At 44.5% G+C, this 25,279-nt stretch overlaps 2 protein-coding genes across 3 annotated transcripts in view; both read right to left on the bottom strand.

Moving 5' to 3' along the window:
• Positions 1 to 9,489, bottom strand: part of TMCC2 (transmembrane and coiled-coil domain family 2) — a 37,089-nt gene extending 27,600 nt beyond the window's left edge. For both annotated transcript variants that reach the window (XM_036836855.1, XM_036836865.1), the window contains exon 1: positions 8,796 to 9,489. In XM_036836855.1, the coding sequence (XP_036692750.1) occupies positions 8,796 to 9,002 (207 nt within the window). In that variant the 5' untranslated portion in view covers positions 9,003 to 9,489. The remainder of the gene's footprint in view (positions 1 to 8,795) is intronic.
• Positions 9,490 to 18,218: 8,729 nt separating this feature from the next.
• Positions 18,219 to 19,191, bottom strand: C1H11orf98 (chromosome 1 C11orf98 homolog). The gene has a single exon (XM_036862788.1). It carries the CDS (start codon positions 19,166 to 19,168, stop codon positions 18,797 to 18,799), a length of 372 nt encoding a protein of 123 aa, XP_036718683.1. The 5' UTR covers positions 19,169 to 19,191; the 3' UTR covers positions 18,219 to 18,796.
• Between the last annotated feature and the right edge of the window lie 6,088 nt (positions 19,192 to 25,279).

The raw sequence follows: 25,279 nt of genomic DNA, 5'->3' as shown, positions 1-25,279 counted from the left end.
AGAAACTGAAGCACAGCACAGTTAAGGGGCTCATCCCAGTCACACAGAAGAACCTCCAACTTCTAGTCTAAGTTACCTTCACTGGCTCACACACTGATTCCGAGACTAAAGCAGATACAGTATTTACGTGTGTCCCAGAACAGTATCACAGGCAGGATCAAAACAAAACAAAAATGCCTGGGCCACGGGGGGTTCCGCCCCCTGAACTGCAGTGGTGAATCTTCCCGTGCCACACCGTAGGACTGGGGCGAAACCTGTAACCAGTGTGGGTCTTCCTTTCCCACTTTCCCATCTGTTCTGCAGGTAAAGGAAAGCCAGGGTGACCCCAGGACCTTTGCCCCAGCAGCGCTGAGGAGTCTGCTAAAGTCTATGGTAGAGATGAAGGAAAAGAACAAAAAAGAAGACAAAGAATAATGGGGGGAGGGAGATGGCTCCAAACGCAGGGGTTTTTCCTCACTTATAAGGTGCAAGGCAAGAAAGCAGGGTAACACATGGGCTGGGCTGTTTCTGCATGTGGGTGTCAGGGAGGAGAGAGTTAAGGAGTTTTGACATAACACGGTAAGTGTTCAAAAAAAAAAAAAGAAACCAGCACATACACATAACCAGCCACAAGTTTTGGAAATGAGGAAAACCATGGTGACTAGCTTGAAGGAACTCAGCCACCAACGCGGCAGAAAGCACCACCTGCTCTGACTAACAGGTTCCAGCTACTAAATGTCACTTGCTTCTCCACATTGACTATTGCTTTTCCCCAGCTGCCAGAAACCATTTTGGTGGCCAAACGAAGCCGTGTATTCATTAGGAAAAGAGAGCTGAGATGTTTCAGAGTTAGAGATGGGACACAAACAGCTCTCCTGATCTATGAGAACGAGCAAGGGCTGTCCCAGAACTGCCCAGAGGCCAGAAGCAAGGCAGAAAGGAGAGCATCCTGGGGCCAGGTGCCTGCACCTGGGGAGGTAAATGAGAGAAGTTTGCTGTCTTTCCCTGAACTATCTTTAAGGGCAGAAAGGGTGCCGTCTCCCTGGAGTGCCATCATCGTCTCAGGAAGAAAGGGTAGACTAGATGGTTTCCGAAAGATCCTTCCTGAGAAGGCTGTGGTCTCTGAACAGTTAGGCTTCATCTCCTTTCCTCCCTGGGTGTGGGTCCCCCAAAGGGGAAGTCTGCTCCAAAAGCTGCAAACACAGCTGCATGAGGTCAAAAGTAAAATGCTTCGGGGTGCAGTGACTTTGGCACCATCTGGTTAAAAATAGCCAAAAGCAGCTTCTAATTCCTCCAGGTCCCTGTGTTCTTAACAACTCCCATTAGAGCTGAAAGGATCTGTAAAAGTGACACTACCTATAGTTAATTATCCCACCTGGCAGCTGACTGCATAGCTGACTGCACATCCCCTCCTCCTGCCTGGGTTTGAATCTCCCTCTGCCCCACCACGGGTCCGGCTGGGAGGGTTCAGGGGCTGATTGGGTCACCGTGAGCCTTAGCAAGCCTAGGTCGCCAACGTTCCTCTATTTATAGGGTCTCTATGGAAACAGGGCCAGCATTAGAGAGCTAATCGCTGTAAAAAACCCACAGAGTCCTACTCTTGAAATACAAAGTGGATTGCAGAAGTCTTCAATTGCCCTTAAGAGGCCTTGGGTGGGGAGCCTGGGGTTGGAGCGGGAGAGGAACTGCCACCCCAGGTTTGGCGCTGACGGCCACAATGATGAAGAGTGAGCGGCTGCAACTGTTTCTCTTAGAAACACAGTGAAGAAAGATTTTTGGAAGCATTTTTTTCTTCCCCAGCATCCCAGCTGACATTAAACAAACAGATCTCAACTCAGGGGCAAGTGATTTCCCCATTCTCAATTTTAGTTTAATTCCTCGTTCCTTTATTGCTCAGAGAATTCTGCCTGAGCCAATGCAAGTCAGGCAAGGTGACCTCATGCAGCGGATCTTAAGGCAGAATCAGCTCAACATTTATCAGCATAAAAGATTCTTTTTCTTTTTTAATGATTTTTTTTTTTTGATGTGGACCATTTTTAAAGTCTTTATTGAATTTGTTACAGTATTGCTTCCGTTTTATGTTTCGGTTTTTTGGCCGCGAGGCACGTGGGATCTTAGCTCCCCGACCAGGGACTGAACCCACACCCCCCGCACTGGAAGGTGAAGTCTTAACCACTGGACCGTCAGGGAAGTCCCAAAAGATTCTGATTAAAGTTATCTTCACGGTGTGCCCTCTCTCTGCCTCTTATCCTACACCCCGTTCACTGCCCCCTGCTCCATACAGCCCTGTCTGACTACGCCGGTCTAAAGTGACCTCACCACCCTGCTCTGAACTCCAGAGCGCTCGTCATCTACACCACTCATCTTGCAATTAATCATGTTCTGCCTTGTGACACGGCTCTGTCAAACGGTTATCCAACTTTTCACCTGCTTCTGGATGGAATCCTCCATGAGCAAATGGAGGGCAGGAGCTGTATCATCTATTATCTTTGTGCCCCCAGTAGTAGGGGGAGAGACCTTAACACAAACATGGCCAATGCTACTTAATTATTTTCTGAGTGGAAACTCTGCGCATCTACAAGACCATCTTCAAAAGGCGATTTAATCCTTAGACAACTATCTTTTCCAGAGATTTAAAATGCTCATTCGCACAGTTTTTTGTGTCTAACCCAGATCCCTCCTGCTGCAGTTAAAACCTCGTCTCAGTCTATCATCTTAGTAATTGCCTGGAAAAGGATGAACACAGACCCAGGGGCCCAAATGTGTTTCCTGTCCTCACAAACGGCTCAGGTCAAGACTTAATGTTCTCACAGCCAGCTTTGTTTTCCAGGTGGACATCATTCAGCCAGCTTGGCTGGAATAAGGAAGCCTTTAGCCATTTGGTTTGAAAAGTCAAATACTGTCTTTCTCACCCAATCACAAAACATAACTGCGATCCCTCAACAGCTTTGTTTTAACTTTTCAACACGGAGAGAGGCTTAAGTGTTTGGCTGATAAAGGGGGACCCTGTCCAGTATGGCCTCATTCTAAGAATGCACCCTCCTCATCCATGAGCATTTCAAAGCGAGACGTCTTTCTTAGAGGAGAGATGAAAATAGGCATGAATTTAGAGTTGGCCTCCAAGACCACCACTGAGAAGCCACCTGAGATATTTTTTCCCCAGCTCCTGACACCCACACTTTTTTAAAACTTCAACCCCAAATTCAGGTCCTATCAAATGTTTCAATTCCTTGTTGACGGAGAGATTCTTGTTAATGGGATTGGCAGTTAAGACAATTAAATACACGAAAAGTAGCACATTCTGTAAATGCCGAGCCTGCACGACAGTTCCCACTGGAACAAGGGCAGCTGGGAATTCATCTAGAACCCAATATGTGGCAGGAGAACAGACAGCTTCATTCACCACATGCTTTCCTGTTGGCCACCAATTCCTCCCAAGCCCATATCCAGGGCTGCTCTGAAAATTCCTGATGGCAGAGGGGGTAGGAGAGGGGCAACCCCAGGTCTCAGGACCCTCTGCCCTCCTCACATTAGGTCCAGGTGGGACAAATACAGGCACCCTCTGCATTCTTCACCACCCTCCACTGTCCCTGACTATTTACAGGGCTGGGGAACTGCTGTCCAGTCAAAAAAGGGCACTGGCCTTACAAGGGACCTGGCACTTGCCCTTTCACTTCCCCCACTTAGAAAGTGCCCTCCTCTTCTTTGGTAATTAACGTTTCCACCCTTTAAAACTTTCTCTAAGTGCACCTCTTCTGATGAATCCCATATGTTTCTGATTCCATCAGTGATGCTGGAAGCACCCTCAAACTTACACGTGCTTCGACAGATGACTTTCTTGCAAGTGTTTCACTCTGTTTGCCTAGAGGCAGAGGCAGTGCCTGCTGCCGAAGAACTGATTTCCCATTTCCTTGTGCTTAGGTCTACCGCAATCCTACCTCCCCTGATGAAACATCTCCCAGGGGTCCTGCTCCCACCTGAGACTGTGGGAGTCTTCACACCTGAACATATCACTTCTGAAGGAGAGCTGGGGGCCTCATGACGCAGCAAGGCCACAAAGAGCCCTGCCCTACCATCGGAACCCTTCCCCAGGGTCCCAGAGCACACACAACCCTCCATCCCGCCCGCATTCCCATGAAGTCGCCTGTCTTCTCCATTGAAAAAGTGGAGAAACTGAGGCCCATTAATTTTACTAAAACCCTGGGCCTTAAAAATAAATAAATAAAAGAAGAGAGGGCTTCCTTGGTGGCGCAGTGGTTGAGAATCTGCCTGCTAATGCAGGGGACACGGGTTCGAGCCCTGGTCTGGGAAGATCCCAAATGCCACGGAGCAGCTGGGCCCGTGAGCCACAACTACTGAGCCTGCGCGTCTGGAGCCTGTGCCCCGCAACGGGGCCGCGATAGTGAAAGGCCCGCGCACCGCGATGAAGAGCGGTCCCCGCACCGCGATGAAGAGTGGCCCCCGCTTGCCACAACTAGAGAAAGCCCTCGCACGAACCGAAGACCCAACACAGCCAAAAATAAATAATTAATAAATAAATAAAGTAGCTAAAAAAAAAAAAAAAAAGAAGAGAAAAATAAGCAGGGGCTTCTTGGGAATGTCAATGTTCTCTCTCTTGGGTGGTAGGTAGATGGGGTGTCTGTTTTGCTGTTGTTATTTAAGGGGTACATATGTTTTCAGACACTTTTATATGCACGTCGTGTTTCACAATTTAAAACATGCCTTCCCCGCTGAAGCCATCAGTATCTGTTAACCCATGAACCCTTTGCCAGCAGGCTCTCTACTGGACCGCTGAACGAACAAGGGGCATCGGGCGCAGGTGACGCACCTGTGATCAGCACAGGCTGCGAGCCAGCAAGGAGAATCATATAGGATTCAGTTGTGACTTTCCCTCAGATCTTTGGTTTCTAATCGCTCTTCACTCTGAGCAGACAGGAAGACCAGTGAATGGTGTGGATGAAAGAACCCAAATGAGTCCTGAGTCAAAAGCACTTCGAGGGGCTTCCCTGGTGGCGCAGTGGTTAAGAATCCGCCTGCCAATGCAGGTAACAGAGGTTCGAACCCTGGTCCGGGAAGATCCCACATGCCGCAGAGCAACTAAGCCCGTGCGCCACAACTACTGAGCCTGCGTTCTAGAGCCCCAGAGCCACAACTACTGAGCCTGTGTGCCACAACTACTGAAGCCCGCGTGACTAGAGCCCATGCTCTGCAACAAGAGGAGCCACCACAATGAGAAGCCTACACACCGCAATGAAGAGTAGCCCCCGCTCAACGCAAATAGAGAAAGCCCACGCACAGCAACGAAGACCCGGTGCAGCCAAAAATAAATAAATACATAAAATTTAAAAAAGAAAGCACTTCGAACCAGGACTGGAATGGTGCAATTCAGAGTACCCACTTCTTCTTCCAGGAAAAAATATTAGTACTGTTCAGAAATCCCTGGAGAAATTATTTGCAGGGGCTTTTGTGAGGGGATAGAGAACCTCAGGGGAAGTCTAGGGGAAGGCCTCCAGTCAGCAAACCCAGAGCCTTCCTTTCAGGAAAGGCTGGGGAGAGGTGGAGAGGTCTGCGATTTCCTCCCCTGCCCTCGGGCTTCTAAAAGGCATCAGGACAGAGCCAGCTGACTCTCGTGCTTAGCCACTCATCCCAGGCCTCAGCAACATCTACCACATGCTGTATTTTTAACAGGAATGTGTGCTCCATCCCTTTCTGCAGTTTTCCCCTGAGCTCCTCCCACTCCCACTCTCACTGGCACTGCATTTACTTGCCGGAAAATTTTGATGTACTTTTGGTCAGCCGACACTCTCTGTGACCAGCAATCTAGCATCTCCTCCCAACTAGCAAGGAACCTGGCAGCAGCAAAGGACTGGATAATGATCACAAATGAATCAAGACATGAACTCAAGTGGTTCAACAGGAATCCAAGCCATAGGGGGCAGGGGATGTGACTCTGAATTGTTGGGCTCCTGTTGCAGGAGCATCTGCTGAGATCGCCCCTGAAGGTCACATCAAATGTGTGGAGTAGCTGAGAAGGCCCCCAAAGTACCTGCATAAGCTGCCTGTGGGGCAATGTCCATTTTCAGGCTATTTTTCAGTTACAGTTTTATGATTGCTCCTTTAAGACTGCTGCTTAATTATTTTTCCTTCTTTTCACTGGTCCTCCCCACCCCATAATCACGGATCCCGGGCCACCATAGGAGAAATTTACAGTGCAGTTCTCCACAACACTGAAGGACCATGGAGGGAGACCACGGGAGTCCCTGAAAGCTCTGGCTGCCACTAGCTAGGGCACATTCAGACCAAAATTCTCTCCTCTCCCTCCACAAAACTTCCACGGAGGTGCTTCACACAAAGCCTTTTTTTTTTTTCCCCCTTTCTCAAGATGATTTCCTCCATTGCACCTAATCCATCACAATGCCTGGAGCTGTCACAAGAAAACAGAAGTGGGACTAAAGGACCAAAAGTTCCTATCTCCAAAGTTTAAAATGAAAACAACAGCAAGCCAGAACTGCGGCTTGCTCCAGGCCAAACACAGGTATGAGGCAGGGGGGTGTCAAAAATCAAACTTACCCCGTTCTGGTACCACCATCAAATCTAAAACAAGTTAGCTTCTACCCAGTGCTAGAGCCAAAGATGGAATTTTTCCATCATTGGAAAACTGTGCCAGCACTGGTAAACAAGTTTGGACACACTTCAATATTCCTGGTCCCTTTCCCCCAGAAAAAGGCTCAGAAAAGTTGAGTGATGTGCCTGAGATCACAGAGCAAATCAAATTGCGATAGCCCCCAAGTTCATGCCTGGTTCTGAAGTCCCTACGCTGTAAACACGTGATAAAGTAGACAGAGATAAACAGGAAAAGGCCCTGATTGTCTCCCCGTGCTCCCCCTGAGCAGGCAGCAGCTAGGTTTTCTCTGGGCTGCCAGCCTGGGTCCACATGGCGGTGGTTACCTCGGTGATATGCTTTCTGGTGGGGGTGGAGGATAACTTGGAAAGACAACGTCTTTTCTCACACCTGATCTCAATTTTGGTTCGGGGAAAGTCAGCATTTAACATCAAGTGTAGAGTTGTTGCTATGTCTGCCCCAACCAGAATGAGTGTCACAAAAAAAAAAAAAGAGAGAGAGAGAGAGAGAGAGAGGGAGTATAAAAGGGTGGAGATGAACGAGCTTCTTTAAGCAGCTTTATCTACAAAGACACTGCAGCCCCACACCACAACCAGTCCACCTTCCCTCATGAAGGCAGCTGGGGGAATGAATGGAGCTGGTCGTTTCCACTGCTGCCTGAGCTGAAGAGTCCGGGAGTTTCCAAGGCTGCTGCTCATGGACTCAGCGTGAGAATCCCACCTGGTCAAGGAATCAAGGTTTGCTGGCCAGACCCATCTGGATCGGCCCAGAATGAAGATGAAGTCTGCAGCAGAAGGCTGGCCCCCTCCCCACATCAGCCTTAAGAGCAGCTCTTTTCCTTCACCATCTCATTTAAAATAGGAACCACACCTCCTGACCACACAGGGTGGGCTCAGAAGTGGCAGGTGTGCCAGGTACCAAGGACTTAATGCGCACAGCCTACCCAGTGGAGCTCATCTTAGACATAAGGCTAGCCCCAAAACTCTGAAAAGGACAGCAGCAAAACCAGAGGTCACAGTCGAATAACTACCACAAATTTTTAAAGTACACACATGGAGGTAGCAGTCACCTTCTCAGCCCTCCCCAAGAAACACAGACAGGTAACACACAGGTAAGAGCACACTCACCTGCGCTCTAACTTCCTGACTCTGTGCCGCTCAGGTCGAACGAGGAATGTCATTGGTTTATTCTGGTGAGCTCCTTAGTGGCTGCTGCCATAGGATACAGGCTTTATTTAACATAAGGGAGTCCTTTTGCTCCCCTAGCTAAGACCTTGCACCCCCTCTGGAGAAAATGTCCCCCAGGCATCAATCTCCGATGCACCTAAGTTCCTTCCTTGGGCTGACATCTCTCTCAGCCCTGTGGTGAGCTGGCTTGAGAAGCCTGAGCCTGCAGTCCCTGTGGCAGCTCCAGCAAAGGTGCATTATTTATCACAGCTGCTGTTTTAATTAATATAGAGACATCCAATACAGCTCAATAATTGTCTCGGCGACCTCAGGCTGGAAAATAAAGGACTCCCAGCTGCATGCAATCGCCTCTTTCGGATCCTGGTTCTAAATGCCGGCTCTGCGTGTGTGCAACTTGAACCGAGGCCCCAAACCAGCCTAAGCACTAAGCGGCCACCTGTCAGTTCTCCACCCTGGGGTTGGTTTAGCAAGCGGGCAGGGATCTCCAAGCACTAGCTTAACCTCTGGCTCCACCTAACGGCAAGAAACCCACACTCCCCTTTCACAGATGGACAAACTGAGCTTCACTCCAGGAAGGTCCCAAAAGGAGGAAACTAATTCAGCAAAGAAACTAACGGTCTTTTGCTTGGGTTCCCACGCTGTAATTTTCTTCCCCTGCCATTTTACAGGAGGGAAAGTGATGTCAACTTTTTAGTTAGCATCTTGGATTTCTCCAGCCCTTTGTCTGCGAATAGCACTTCACACACATTATTCAAACAATCTCGGATGCGTAAGTCACTAGAACGTCTGCTGAATAATGAGGAACAAACACAGAGGCCCGAAACGAGCTGAAAGACAGAGGCACAAATGGTACCTGACGTCCAGCACAGGGTCTGGCCCAACATCTGCTCATTCTCTCTGACCTTTGTCTGGCTTCCCCATCACTTTTATTCTGTTAAAGCACTTCTGCGTGGGGCGGGGAAAGCTGAGTCGCCGGTTGGACTCGTAAGGGGAGGGTCTGCGCTCACCTTTAAATCGGGAGGCTTGCTTCGGGGACCCGGGTTGGGCGCCGCGGCAGCGCCCGCATCCGAAGTTGGCCCGCCAGCAGAGTTAGCACCCGTGGCCTCCCCAGGCCGGAGGTCCGCGCCCGGCAGGTGGCAAGCTGCATCTTCCAGCCCAGCTCCATCCTCCTCACCCTGTTGTTGCTGCAGCTCGTCCGATTTGCACCTCTTCATGGTGTATGTGGGTCGGCAAGGGGAATCTGTCCTTCCAGCGCGCCTTCTTGGGGGAGACCGCACCCCCTCTTACACTCAGAAACGAGGCTTGGGGTCTAAATTATTAACGAGGAGGGGAGTCGGCGGATCACAATTTCTTGAATTAAAAAAATAAACCTTTTTAAAGGAGGGTGAGAGAGGGGAGAGGAAGGGGAGCCTTGGTTACAGCTTGCAATAGTTCATTACGACCTGGGGAGCGGAGACAGGTCACAATCGAGGCTGGGCAGCAGGAGTCCTTGGGCAGTCATTGGAGCGGGAGGAGATAGCCCCCAGCCCCCAAACTTTCTGCTTCAGGGCAAGGGCCGGGCGGAGCGGAGCTGGGCGGCACAGCGCATCCCTCCCGGCGGGCCGGGCTGCTGGGCGCGGCAGGCATGGCGCGGCCGGCCGGGCAGGTCCTCGTCGGCAGCCCTCGGCGCCGACTGCGGCCCCCAGCCCTGCCACGGGCCCCCGCCCCACACTGGCCGGCCACGGAGCCCGCAGCTCGCCGCGCCCCGCCCCTCCCCCCCGCGCGCGCGCGCGCGCGCGTGAGACCCGCTCCCCGCCCTCCGCGCCGTCTGCTGCAAAGCCTCGACCGCCGCCAGAGCCAGCGGCGAGCGCGCAACCTACCCCGCCCAGTGCCTCGGCCCGGGAGGGGGAAGGCGAGGCAAGGAGGGAGTGACAACGGCAACGGGCCAATGGGAAGCCCGGAGGGCTGAGGGGGCGTCGCGCGGCCACGTTTTTAGGGTTGGTTGCATCGTGCGATCCCCCAGGAGAGGTCTGGAGGGTAAGGCTACTGCGTTTTAGCATTGCAGGGAGCGGGCTGCGGAGCAGAGACTGGGGGCGGCTGGCCAATGGAACGCGGTTTTAGCAGATGCGTGAGAATCTGCTAAAACTCACTCAGATGCGTGAGTCTTCCAGGAAAGACTCTGTCGGGGTTCCCCCCACCCACTCATTTTATTTGGCGGGGAGGAGACGAATAGGGATGCTTATCATCGCTGCTTTTTTGCTCTAACTTTGCACATTATAACATCTCTTCAATGAGGAAGACGCGGATCCCCTCTGACACTTGACCTGAAACACCTACCAATGCCTACATTCAGAGCTGCAAATGCAAGGAGAAGAAAGCGGGTGTTCTGCCCCATCGCCCCTTCCCTTCCCCCCACTTTAAGTAAACTATCTCATGAGTCTCAGCTTTATGCTCAGAAATGAGAAAGTATTTCATTTTTGAACACAATAATGTATGTGACAGTTTTTTGCAAACTGTGAAGCAGCTTTGAAATAAGAAGGGGTATTTATGGCAGGAGGTTGAGACATGGAAGAGAGGAAAGGAATGCAATCTCTTTTTCCCATAAATCTCAGCCAAAGTGCGCTGACTAATCTGGAGGCACAAGAGAGCAAATACTGGGGTTACCAAAATACGCAGCCTAGTAATAATAACAACCCCATATGAGTGCCTACCCTGTGCTTACTGTGGATACCATGGTTTTTGTCCACCCAGCAGCCTAGACGAACAGTTCTCAAAGTAGGGTCCTGGGACCAGCAGCAGCAGCATCACCTGGAAACTTGATAGAAATGCAAATTATTGGACACCATCCAGACCTACTGAATCAAAAATAGTGGGCCCCAAAATCAGTTTTAACAAGTCCTCCAGGTAATTCTGATGCAAGCTAACATTTGAGAAGCACTGGCCTAGACTGTAGTGAAGGGGCCACTCAGTCAGTGAGTCACAGTGATCTCTAAAGTGTTTCACAGTTTCCCAGTCTCTTTCACACCCATCATACCATTCTGGCCTCACTTCAGTCCTACTAGTCTGCGAGTCTCCTGACTCTGTTCTGTCTTTTTCCCATTCCAACCACTCATTTTAATGTGTGTCCTAGAAGAGCCTAAGTTGTTAAGAATTTACTTCAGTCTAGCAGCTACTTTCTAAACAAGGCAGCTCCATTTCTAGAAAACAGGAATTTAGGATGGGCTGGAAATGTAGAACCACCCCCACCTCCACTAGACAGTATCAGGCACAATGTGGAAACACAAGGCCACAAGCCTTTAGCATTTTCAATGGTGAGGGAAAGGAAGAATGTGCCTTTGAAGTCGGTGGCAGGAGTAGACAGAACCAGTGGGGGCAGATGACCTCAGTGCAAGATGTCAGACAGAGTCTACTGCCCCCTGCCTGACTCGCCCCAGTGAAGTGTAGGGGCCCTACAGACCCTGGGTGGCAAATAGTGAGCACATGTGGACACATGTTCATGACCTGACTCTAGGCTGAAGAAAAGTGAAGGCAGTCGGTGTGAAGCTTTAAGGGAGCAGAGACCATAATCATTTTGAATTATGTCTCATTTCCATACTAGGTTGAAGTTGACCTTGAGTTTGATGTTTATAATATTTTCATGTACCCATAGCATGATGGACAGATTTCCTGTTTGTGGCCATATTTAGCAGGTCAACAAAAAAGTGGTGGGTTTCATGAAATCAGCCAATACTTTACATTCCATTTTGGAGAAGCAGCGTTGTGCAGAGGTTAAGAGCTCAGACTCTGTGGCCAGACTGCTTGGGGACAAATCCTGGCTCTGCTCTCCACTGACCATGTGATTGGAGGCAAGTTGTCTAACCTCTTTAAGCCCCGGTTTCCTCTTTCAGAAGTGGGGATACCAACCTTATAGGGTGTTGGGTAATATATGTAAAGCACTTAGACATTGCCTGGCACAGAGTGAGGACCATGGCTTTAAACAGAGATGTCATCCAGCTTCAAAAAGTTGAACATTCCACTCCAGTGGTTCTATCCGTGGGAGTTCAAATGTGTCTCACCCATTTCTGACTTTCACTGAGTGTCATATTATAGAACAAATATGCTACTGCCAAAGAAGTTTGGGTGAGAAGTTGTGTAGAGAGCTGTGTGACCTGCAACCACCAGTTTGAAACTGATGACAAATTTTCGATTCTTGAGTACCTAAAATAAAGAGAACTTGAAAATACTTTGACTGAAATTTTGTTTAAAGGATTAAATCATTCTATCATTCTAGGTTTCTTGGGAAAATATAGGCACATACTATATTTTGACGTTCAAGATAAGACAAAAATTTACAGGTTTACAATACAAGAGATTATATTCAGTATGTAGGAGTAGCATTTTCCATTTTGCTTTGGTACCACTGGTTAATTATAAATAAATAAGTAACATGGTGTAGTGGGAAGGACACTGGTCTTGGTGTTAGAAAATACATGTAAGAATTCTGGTTCTGTTACCCCCTGTGTGTTCTTGGGCAACCAAATCACTTAACCTCTCTCATCCTTGGGTTTCTCATCTGTAAACAGGGGCTAATAATATCTATCCTCACATGGTTATTTTAAGGATTAAATTAGACAATGCATGTGAAAATACTTGACACATGGTATGTGCTCAGTAAACCTGAATGAAACAAAAATAATTAACAAACTTGTCCAAGCCCACTGTCTGCCACATGAGAAAGGCAGGATTATCCCACTAAGTTTAATGCTTTTTGTGAAAGGAAATCCCAGTTAGGCTAATGGAAGGGGGCAATCCTGGTAATATCAAATTTGCTAAACCAGTAAGTGTATAATCAAGGAGGATAAAGATTAGGGTTATGGAATCCTGTTATCCTTGTCGACAGCCACTGCATTTACCTTGAAAAACTGATGCAGCTTTAATTGTAGAAGATAAGGTGCCAAGATCAACAGGTAAGCATAAAGCAGATTTTTTTTTTCTTTTTGTAAGAGCAATTAACTCTAAGAAATAAAAGGCTTCTCTTTTTCCAATAGCAAGAGGCTTGTAGATTATCCAAGGATAATTAATTATCCTATTCTGCAGGAATTCTTTAAAAAAAATTTAAACATCAAATGGATTGTCAGAGAGCTATTTTAAGATTTAACATACTAACTAGAGTGCTTTGCTTAGAAGGTAAAAGTACTCTCTTGAGAAACCAGATATAATAATTTTGATCACTGTATTTTGATACCAATATCATTACAAGTATTCTTTTGTTAATGTAATTTTCTTCCCTTTCTTTTGGAGATTTCCACTTCCACTCAATGCTCTCCCTAAAAGAAACTGGGTTCCGTTGGATTAGGAGGTGTAAACTACGCAAATAATCATCAGGGAGATTGGCTGGATTGTTGCTGATGTCACAATCCCACCACCTAAGTACAGGCTTTTTATTGGCTATTGTAAGAGGCAGGCAGGACTGGGAAGGCTCTGCATCACTCGTGAGTTGGAGAAAGCTCTTGAGTCTAAACTAAATTTTCCCTGTTTTTTACTTAAAATGTACTCAGAAGCATTTTCCAATATGTTATTCTATTTTTCCATGTTATTCCATATGCTGTTACTTAGACATATTTCCATATGTTTTGGTAAACATTGTAAATGATTGTTTACCATGCTATCAAGTGAATGTATCATGGTTTATTTAACCACTATCCACTTTATTCTTAGCTATTTGTTTCAATTTTTTGCCTTCAGGTATAAAACTGTAGTTACTATTTTTATTGAGAAATAATATATATTATTTCCTCCATAGCGTAGGCTCTCTGTTACCTAACTAGCAATGCTATAAAGGCGTAAACAAACCCAGATTGCCAATTTTGTAAACATTTTTCTAGCAGCTTTCCTAAGACTTGCATGGGAGATCCAAAGTTTGACTCTTTCCTTGGAGCAGTGAATCTCCCATCTGTAATACAAAAAAGGGGAAGTTCCTGCTTCTCATTTCAGGTAGGATGCATATTCTTCATTCTGGGTGCTTGTTGCTTCTTAGTAATGGGAGAAAAGTCACAAGCATCATGGCCATGAACAGAGGAGGTTTGTGAAGCATAAACTTAAACCCTGATTGTACTGCTCTCTGTGAGAGCCTGGGACTGGTAAAATGGCTGCTTTGTGTCCTTTCCCATCTCCATAGGGAATCCATACAAACCTCTGGACAGTCTTACTTAAAGCTGAAAATGCTAGACCTTAAAAAGTCAGAAAAAAAGAAGAGAAAATATCAGCTTTGCTCAGAGAGAATCAGTTGTTTATTATTTTTCATCTGAAGATAAATATCTATGGCAGTTCCATCTATTATTCTATGTGGTACTTTTAAATATAATAATAAGAGTAAGCACAGAGAACTATAGGTGTTTAAAGAGAACCATAGGTGTTAGGCATTTTGCTAGGAACCTTGTGAACTCTCTCTTAATCCCCATGTCAAATCTGCAAGGTAAGGGTTATTCACTCTACAAATGAGAAAACAGGCTCAGAGAGATTATAGCACCTTCATAGGCCTGAGAGCTACACTCTGCTCTGTCTGACTCTAAAACTAAAAGCCTAATAGTCCTTTCACAACTGTAATTTTGAGCCACTCTTGTGGTAAAGAATTTATCAATGAGTATTAGACTACAGTTAGATGTATCTCCATTCATTCAAATATATTTATGAAATAAATATCATTTACACAGGCTTTACAAGATGCTGGTGGAAGATAGAGAACAAAAAAAGACATTGGTCCCTGCCTTTGGACTTAAAGTCCAGTTGGGGAAATGAGACACAAATGAAATGTAAAACAACAGCATAAGATTGAAGTGGTAATGACTGTCAATACTCCAAGGGGGAGATAAGTACCACAGTCCAGAGAGAGATCTCTATGAGGGATTAAGATGACTCCAAGGAAGAGTGTTATGCACATTCATCCATATCACGAGTGTTAAAAGGATAAAATGTCACTTTAGAATGATTCTGAAGCCTTTAAGTAGGAAAGAACTATATAAATCATCTTGAATATAGAATCACTCAATATTTGAATCTCTTTAATTTTACATCTGCATGTTATAGAATTTTTATGGCACATTAGTGATGGGAAAAACTTCTTTTTTCTTTTTATTCCCTGAGACCATAGAGCAGTGTTTCTCAAAGTATGGTTCATGGACTATCAGCAACACAAATCACCTTGGAATTTAGTTACACATGCGGATTCCTGGGCCCCACCCCAAACTAATGGAAACAGAATTTCCAGGGGTGGAGCTTGAAAATCTGCACTTGAAATAAGTATCCTAGGTGGTTCTTTTTTTTTTTTTTTATTTTTTTTTATTTTTGGCTGCATCAGGTCTTTGCTGCTGCGCGGGCTTCTCGTTGCGGTGGCTTCTCTTGTTGTGGAGCACAGGCTCTAGGTGTGCGGGCTTCAGTACTTGTGGCACGTGGGTTCAGTAGTTGTGGCTCGTGGGCTCTAGAGCGCAGGCTCAGTAGTTGTGGCACACGGGCCCAGTTGCTCTGCGGCATGTGGGATCTTCCCAGACCAGGAATCAAACCCATGTCCCCCGCATTGGCAGGTGGATTCTTAACCACTGTGCCACCAGGGAAGTCCCCTAGGTGGTTCTTATGCTCACTAAGTTTGAGAACCACAGATGTAGGGGAACACTTGGTTGATCACATTTATTGATAGATTTGTGAATTAGTAATAGCTCCTTTTTTATCAAGCACTTACTATATGTTTGGCACACACTCCCACTTAGTCTGTAAAACAAACTTTGTAGATAAGTATCATAATCTCCATTTTACAGTAAAGGAAACTGAGGCTCGAAGAGGATTAAAAATTTGCCCATGTCACCTGGCTAGAAAGAGCTAGCCAAACCAGTTTTGTTTGACTTCAATGTCTATACGTTTCCCACAATGCCTACTGCACTGTTACTTTGGGATTGAGTGCCTATTATATGTCATATAATTTCAGTCTAAACCTTTCAATACCCTCCAATGGTACTCTTGCCATGTAAGATAACTAAGATTCAGAGATATTAATATATATCTCAAAATTACCTTCCACCAGTTGGAACAAAGCTTCTTATTCTAGTATGACTTTTCCTCAATTTTACTTCCTTCTGACAGTTCCTTAAACCTTTTGCAGCTCTGACTATTGGGGCTTCCTTTCCTTGTTGTTATTTATCCTGACCCTTTGCACCTAGTTCGGAATAGCAAACCATAAGTTGAAGTCTATGCTTCGTTTTTAATAGCTACCACACCTCTTCCCGACACAGGAATGGAGAGCTTCGGTCTGTCTGAATCAAGAGGGAAATGTCAGTTGCTTGAAAAACCCTCTGCTGATCTTGTGACTGCAAAGAGAAAAAGACAACTTAATCAAGGAAACCTTTCCTGGGAAGGGGGAATCACAGTATCCCATGTGAGATCTTATTCTGGAGCATGCATGCTTGTGTTATAAATCATTTTCAGGGAGTCTCATATGGCCTTGGGGCATATCCAAGCAGATAGAGGGACAAAGGGCTGTTTTCATTGGTGAATCTTCCAGGCGTGCCTTAAACCTCTCACAGGGTGCTGGTGAAAGAAGACAATACTCTCTTTCAAGATACAATGACATAGCACAATTCAGTAATATATAGCTAGAGCCATATAAATGTCTGTACCCTTTCACCCAGTAAAACCCTCCTGGGAATTATCCTGGGAAATAATTCAAAAGAAGAAAACAGGCAACAACACACCAGAAAATGTTTATAACAGTGAAAAACCTGAAGCAACCTAAATGCCCAAGAATAGGGAGTGAATGACTAACAGTGGCATAGCAGTGTAATGGAATATCAAGCTGCTGTTAAAAGAGAGAAACATGGAGAGTATTTAGAGACACGAAAAGCCTTCTTTAAATAATATGAAAGGAAAGCATTAGAAGGCAAAATTGTGTTGAGCTAGAATAAGGGCTTTGGGGTTGGATGAACCTGTGTTATTAGCTGTATGAACTTAGACAAGTCACTTAACCTGAGTCTCAATTTCCTCATCTATAAAATAGGGATAGAAATATATATCTTTCCAGGGTTGTTGTAAGAATTAAAGATGATATAAACGAAATGATAAAATTTTGGATAAAGCCTGGATAAAGATGGGAGGGGAGTGCTAAGAAATAATCATAAGTTTTAAGCCAAGATACGGGACTATTGAAAATTTTATTTGAAATGAATTATTTTTACGATATTTTAAATTTAATACTTTTTTTTTTTTCCTTTATTCCTCCTCACCCTTAAAAAAAGGCATACTCCCTGTGCAGGAGATGTGTGTGCATATCATCTGGAAACCTGCTTATGGATCACTAAGCCCTATTTTGAGAAAGTTCTAGATCAGTGCTTCTGAAATCAGCTCCAGAAAAATGACAGGAACCCTAAACACTGACACACAGGAAGGTCACTCAGCTAGGTTCAGGGCCTGCTTTTCAGGCACTTAGAGATTTTTTTTTTTTTTTTTAACCTCTTTTTTGGAGTATAATTGCTTTACAATGGTGTGTTAGTTTCTGCTTTATAACAAAGTGAATCAGTTATACATATACATATGTCCCTGTATCTCGTCCCTCTTGCATCTCCCTCCTTCCCAACCCTCCCTATCCCACCCCTCTAGGTGGTCACAAAGCACCGAGCTGATCTCCCTGTGCTATGCGGCTGCTTCCCACTAGCTATCTATTTTACGTTTGGTAGTATATATATGTCCATGCCACTCTCTCACTTTGTCCCAGCTTACCCTTCCCCCTCCCGTATCCTCAAGTGTCCATTCTCTAGTAGGTCTGCATCTTTATTCCCGTCTTGCCCCTAGGTTCTTCATGACCTTTTTTTTTTTTTTTAGATTCCATATATATGTTTCAGCATACGGTATTTGTTTTTCTCTTTCTGACTTACTTCACTCTGAATGACAGTCTCTAGGTCCATCCACCTCACTACAAATAACTCAGTTTCGTTCCTTTTTATGGCTGAGTAATATTCCATTGTGTATATGTGCCACATCTTCTTTATCCATTCATCTGTTGATGGACACTTAGGTTGCTTCCATGTCCTGGCTATTGTAAATAGAGCTGCAATGAACATTTTGGTACATGACTCTTTTTTTTTTTTTTTTTTTTTTCTTGAACACACACATATATATGCAAGCGGGTAAGGAGATCAAGTATAGCCAAATGTTAAAAACTCGTCAGTCCAAGTAGAGTGCATATTTAAGGACTCAGTGTGCTAATCTGTTAACTTTACTGAAGGTTTGAAAATGTCCAAAATATAAACTTGAGGAGGGGGGGAGCACAACACTGTACCCAAACCCTCCCTCTTCCAGGAAGCCTGCACTGATTAATAGAGCAAGGAGAGAATATGCTTTTCTCCAGTTGACCACATCTCTGCACACACAGCTTCTCACTTTAATTAACCACCCCAGCCCTGGCTTCCAACAAACAGAATTTCTGAACGTTAAAAGGGAAAAATAATCTTCACTTTATTAAAAATATAATCCAGCAAAGGAAGCAGAGACAACCACGGTCACTTGCCCACCCTGCTCACACAGGGGAGCAGGCAGGGCCAGTATCAAGACCCTTACCTCCTCTGCCATCTCTACAGAACACCTTATTTTTGTCAGAAATGGAAAGTTGGAGTGTCACTCATCAGGGAGACAGGGCCATCATGGAGGATGGCTTCTTGTTGCCTTTGGTCAAGTAAGAACTGTGGGTCCTGTTTCCCAGTTGTCTTGTTTCCACACTCACAGCCCCTTTTCATGGCCTATCCCCATTCCTACATTTAATCACACACATCTCAGTGAGAATGCTAGGGCTTTATCACAAATGGAGTTGACTGCTTAGGACCCCCTCTCCAATCTTTCTTTTCTACCCTCTTCCTCTCAATACATCCCTCCAGGGCAGGTCACTAGGCCATTAGGGAAGAGGAATCTGGGGACAGTGAAAAGGAGCAACGCTTTCTCCAAAGTCCTCTGAAATAACCATCGAGTCCTCCTGGCTCCAGCTGAGAATCTTCTGGTGGAAGGGGTGTGAGATTTAGCTCTTATCTTCAAGGTCCTCCATGTCTACATCCTGGGGGGCTTTTGTCTTCTTTTTTGATTTGGGCTGTGGTTCACTAGTCCTGGCTGACTTGAGGGGGGCTTCCACCTCCATGGCTGCTTTCTCTTTCTGGGCAAGCCGGATCTGCTGGAGGAGTTTTCTGCGCTTCTTCCCAGACAGAGTAATGTTGGCACTTGCACTGGACGCCCGCTTCTTGAGGTGGTGCCTCGTGATCAGCCCTTCGTCTATCACAGCCCCGACCACCTGGTGCTTCAGTCGCCGCTCCCGGTTCAACACCCGCCGTCGCTTGAACAGCTTCTTCTTCAGCTCCGTTCGCGGCCGGTTGATCTTTCCCCCCGGAGCACCCATTGCTGCGTTGCGAAACCAGCTCAGCGTCCCTACATGACTCTTTTTGAATTATGGTTTTCTCAGGGTATATGCCCAGTAGTGGGATTGCTGGGTCGTATGGTAGTTCTATTTTTAGTTTTTTAAGGAACCTCCATACTGTTCTCTATAGTGGCTGTATCAATTTACATTCCCACCAACAGTGCAAGAGGGTTCCCTTTACGCACTTAGAGATTTATGTGAAGCTTGTTGGGTAGCGCTCCCTCTCTCCTCTACAGTTTGGGGATGGGGAATGTTCTCATGACCAGAATGCCTTCCATCCACCTTTGCTTCAGAATCCTAACCCTCACCTGCATTAAACCTCCACCTTGCAGAGCTTGATTCCTGAGAAAGGGGATAGACAGGAGGATGATATGAAATATTTTCTTTTGGCTAAAATATATTGAGCATACTCTTTGTGTCAGGTATTGTGTTTGACACATGTGGAGAGATACATACTAAGCCAGTTGGAAAATGTTTTGGAACTCAGGTTTCAGAATTTTCCAGAAAACCTCTACCAAGATAATGTAGACAGGGACTTCCCTGGTGGTGCAGTGGTTTAAGAATCCGCCTGCCAATTCAGGGGCCACGGGTTCCATCCCTGGTCCGGGAAGATCCCACATGCAGCAGAGCAACTAAACCCGTGTGCCACCACTACTGAGCCTGCACTCTAGAGCCCGCAAGCCACAACTACTGAGCCCGTGTGCCACAATTACTGAAGGCCACGCACTTAGAGCCTGTGCTCTGCAACAAGAGAAGCCACCACATTGAGAAGCCCGCGCACCACAGCGAAGAGTAGCCCCGCTCGCCGCAACTAGAGAAAGCCCGCGCAGAGTGACAAAGACCCAAAGCAGCCCAAAATAAATAAATAAATAAATAATTTTTAAAAAATCCTTTAAAAAATAAATTAAAAAAAATAAAAATAAAAAGATAACATAGACAAAGAAAAGGGTGTTGATAGGTTTTCAGCTATCCACCTTTCTCCTTCCAGGATCAGCCCAGAAAGATAAAAACATGTGTTACAAGGTCTTATGCTGGGCAGGTAAAGAAATTAACCAAAAACGAGTTCCACCAAAATGCCAGGCAACATAGTAGAAAAAGGATCAGAAACATTTAGACTTGGAAAAGCATTACCAGTCTTCCAATCTTACTGATGAGAAATGAATTGTGGCAAAGCAATGTTCAGCACTTCTTCTGGAAAGCTTTGGGTCAGTTACTCTAAAAAATTTCTGGAAACTTTGTTCTTCTACTTTCTTCTTCTACTTATTCTTTTTCTTGGCAGTAAAACAAAGATTACCTCTATTTGGGGTTATACTAAATTTCTTTTGATTGTTTTTCCTTCCCATGCTCTGCATCCTAACAGCCAGGGATGCCACTGATGAAATATTCAGCATTGGAATGATACTTGATGTATAATTAAATAGAATACATTTAGCAATTCTGTTTTATAGACCTTTAATCTTCAAGTTAATAAACCTACATGTAGAGAATCTCATAAACAAAACCAAAACATTCTTGGAAATACATAATTTCCTTGGAAAAATACATAATCCTGAATATATTTACTACAGGAAGGAAAGAAAACATTTATTAAGCACTCTTATGTGCCAGGAAAGTTACTAACTGCTTTACACATTATGTCATTTAGTCTTCCCAACCCTGTGAGGTAGACATTAGCTTCACTATACAGATGAAGTAACTGAGGCTCCAAAAAGTTAAGTGATTTGGATCACAGGATCCAGGATCACAAAGTAAGTAGCATCACAGCTCAGACCAGAACTTGGTCAGATTCTGACTCCCGTGCTTTTTCCTAAGTTTTTACAGGATTTCATTTCCAAAGCACTTTCTCTTCCTATGGCTCATTCCATCCTCCCCAAAACACAGTGAGATTACACACAATCATAGAATTCTCCCTTTTAGCACGTCACAGAGCCAGGATAAGAATCTAAGCTTGTAGCAATCATCAGCATCTCAGTTATCATTTATTGAATGCTTTCTATGTGCAAGCCTCTGTACTAAGCATTTTTAATACTTTTTTCCCTGTTTCAATTCTCATGATAACCTTATGAGGTGGTCATAATTATTATCCCATTTGATGGATGAGAAAACCAAGACTCCGAGGGGCCAATGACTTGCCCAGTAGCAAGTCAGGACTAGAACTCGGGTTTGTAAAAATGATACCACAATTGATAAAAGCAGTTGTCATTTATTAAACACATCATGTGGCAGATACTGCTTCTTAAAAAGACTTTTTATTTCTAAATACTTTGAGATTTATGATTGGCATTGAATTTTTAAAATATTTATTTATTTATTTATTTAAGGCTGTGCCGGGTCTGGACTCTTAGTTGCGGCATGCGTGCAGGATCTAGTTCCCCAACCAGGGATCGAACCCAGGCCCCCTGTATTGGAAACGTGGAGTCTTACCCACTGGCCCACCAGGGAAGTCCCGGCATTGTTTTTTTAAATGCTCACAATAACCCTATGAAGAAGGTACTATTATTCCCATCTTACAGATGAGGAACTAAGACTTATAGATAATAAGTAATGTCTCCAAGGGCATACAAATGGGAAGGGGTAGAACTAGGATTTGAACGCAGGTCTCTTTGACTCCAATCCTATTTCCTTAATCCTCAGGCTTTGCTGATTCCTGTTCTGTCTCTGTACACCTTTTCTACCCAAAGTGTGGTCCACAGACCAGCAGCATTGGCATCACCTGAGAGCTTGTCATAAATGTGGAATCCCAAGCCCTACCCCAGACCTACTGAATCAGATGTGTATTTTAACAAGATGCCCACATGAGTCTTGTGCACATTAAAGTTTGAGAGGCACTGCTCTGCAACACACCAGCAATATACAGAATAAGCAGAGAAGGGAGCGAGATTGTCTAGAATAGGGCTTCTCAAACAAGTTCCCTTGGAAATCAGTTTTGAGCTGGAAAGAGGTATGTTCTGCTGCTCAACTCGATAATGGTGATCTTTTCCAATTCATAAATAAAATTAAGTTAATGAATTATATTTTCTCATCTTCCATAATTTCCTCTCCTCTTTGGAGTTGATATCACTTGCCTGTTAGTAAGTTTAGACGATGACAATTGAACAGTAGTAAAGAAATACCTATGGAAAGCTCAGAAATGTTGTTTAATTGTTTGTTGTATTTTTCTCTTTAATTTGTGGGTTTTTTAATTCTTGGACTTGTGATTGTGATTTTATGGTGCATAACAGAGAATAGTCATATTTTCTCATAATAAACTTGTTCCTAACTCACATTACAGAATTCAATGTTAATGTCTTTTGGTGTTCCACAAAAAGCACCTGATTCTCACCTATATGAACATGAGGATCAAGTCTTCAGAATCTCTCTAGAAATCATCTAACCTAGAGGAACTTGCCATAGAAAAGTAAAATTAGAAAGAGTAACGTATTTCTCACCTATTCCTCTTCCTTCAAAGAGGATCAACATTAATAGATACAAATATAACCTACTGTTTTTTTCCGAATAGAAATACGAGTGGTTTTTTTTTTTTTTAATTAATTTATTTATTTATTTATTTTTGGCTGTGTTGGGTCTTCGTTTCTGTGCAAGGGCTTTCTCTAGTTGCGGCAAGCGGGGACCACTCTTCATCGCGGTGCGCGGGCCTCTCACCGTCGCGGCCTGTCTTGTTGAGGAGCAGGGGCTCCAGACGCGCAGGCTCAGTAGTTGTGGCTCACGGGCCTCCTTGCTCCGCGGCATGTGGGATCTTCCCAGACCAGAGCTCGAACCCGTGTCCCCTGCATTGGCAGGCGGACTCTCAACCATTGCGCCACCAGGGAAGCCCCACGAGTGGTTTTTAAACCATGTTCTCCTTTGTGTTTTTCTAAATATTCAAAAATATCTACAGTGAACATCCAACAAATATCTAATGAACACTTACTAAATGACAGGCGCTCTTTTAGGTGCTGAAGACACAGCAATGAACAAGCCAGACAAAAATTTCTCTTCTGGATTGGTGGTTGCCAGAAGCTGGGGTGAGGGTGAAGATGAGGGTCAGGGGAAAAACGGATGGAGTCAAAATGTACAAACTTCCAGTTATAAAATAAATAAGTCCTGGGATGTAATGTACAGCATGGCTACTAGAGTTAATAATACTGTACTGCACATTTGAAAGTTGCCAAGAGAGTAAATCTTAAAAGTTCTCATCACAAGAAATACATTTTTTTAACTATGGATGGTGATGTATGTTAATTAGACTTACTGTCGTGATTATTTTGCAATATGTACAAATATCAAATCATTATGTTGTATACCTGAAACTAATGTAATGTATGCTAATTATACCTTAATAAAACCCAAAATCTTGGTTCTGATGTCAGTGTCTTTGGGCCTTTCCTCTTGGGCTGGTCAGATTCCTTAAAGAAGACACTGCAAGTTTCCTCTCTGGAGGGTAAACATCTTGTAGCTAGAGATCTAGGAATTGAATGGAGGAGGAGGGTTGGGAATCTTCACATTCAGTATCCATTAGTTCATTTAATCTTCCATTTTATACAGGGACCTCTGATTCAGCCCTCTCTGGAGAAAAAATATTTCAGTCTTCTTTTGGAGGAGTGGGGTCAGGGGGACAGTTGAAGAAGGGGAAGGTGACTTGGAGATCTAACTGCTCTTAAACAGCTTTCAAAATCCTTGTTTTAATCCCTGCCCATGATACAAGCTGTACATGGCAGCCCTGTTGTCCTATAAACAGTAGCTAGGGGGGGAACTACTGTTACCAATTCCTGAGACTTGAGGGATTCTGCAGTGTACATCAGGCTGGGTCTCAGCTTTTCCCACTTTGGGTTTTGGATTCAGGTTTTTCCAGGCTAGTAACTTAGTTAACGCTTGTCCATTTGCTTTCCAGCTTCTACTTTGTTTTTGCTGCTGGCTCCTCTCATTACTGGGGGCTTATGCTTTTAAAAAAATTCCATTACTGTCATTTTACTGGTGTCCTAGGAGGGAACAAAAGTAGTTCTGTGCGTTTAAGTGTTTAACACTCATCACCTGCAGGAAACACTTTCCTATACTAACTTAAATCCTCTCTCGTTATCATTCAAACCCTTATTCTCCCACATTTGTCCTTAGAATTAGATATTGCAATAAAATATGTATTTTTACTTGTAGGTGATTGTAATTTAGGAAGAGTTCACTGTCATTCACACCCTTTAAAGTTTTAAATAGCAGGAAAAAATTGATCACTTTCCCCAGCAGATCAAAAATGTAGATGAGACATACACATATTAAAAATTATGTATGTAAAAGGTTAGTTACTGCAGCATTGTTCATAATACCAGAAGACTGCACAAAACCTAATGGTCCATCAACAGAGGACCTGTTAATTGAAACATCCCAATTCATATGGTAGTATAATATACAGTCAAAAAGGATGAGGCAGATCTTTATGTTCTGCTGTGGAAGAGTCTGTAAGGGCAGAATAGAGTAAGTATAGTATGCTAGATTTGTGTTTTAAAAAATATATTTATATAGTATCTATATCTGCAACAGTAGTTACCTCCTGGGAGGGGAACTAAGTGACTGGGAGACAGGGAGTAATAGGAAGACTTCGTTTTCCTTTGCATACCTTTTGCACCATTTGAATTTTATACCATAGTCCTATATTACAGTAAGTCCCCTACATGCGAACCTTCAAGTTGCGAACTTTCAAAGATGCGAATGTGACATTCCATCAATGTCAGGCGTGAGTGAAATTGCAGCTTGCCCTCCGTCTCCTATTGCTGATGATCTTTCAGCTCTACCATCTTCCACCTCCCACCTCCTCTCCCTCCTCCAGTCAATAATTCTTCTTGCCTGTTCACTCGATGCCAGCCCCTGTATGCCAGATGTTGAACTGTACTAGTGTACTTTTCAAGGTACTGTACTGTACGATTAAAAATGTTTTCTTTATTTTTCGTTTGTTTTGTATGTATTATTTGTGTGAAAAGTACTATAAACCTATTACAGTACAGTACTATATAGCCGATTGTGTTAGTTGGGTACCTAGGCTAACTTTGTTGGACTTGCGAACAAATTGGACTTATGAACGTGCTCTTGGAACGGAACTCGTTGGTATGTAGGGGACTTACTGTA

The sequence above is a fragment of the Balaenoptera musculus genome, chromosome 1, assembly GCF_009873245.2.
Source record: "Balaenoptera musculus isolate JJ_BM4_2016_0621 chromosome 1, mBalMus1.pri.v3, whole genome shotgun sequence".
Lineage (NCBI taxonomy): Eukaryota > Metazoa > Chordata > Mammalia > Artiodactyla > Balaenopteridae > Balaenoptera > Balaenoptera musculus.
The sequence above is the reverse complement of the archived record's forward strand: the minus strand, read 5'-3'. Positions and strand labels throughout refer to the sequence as shown.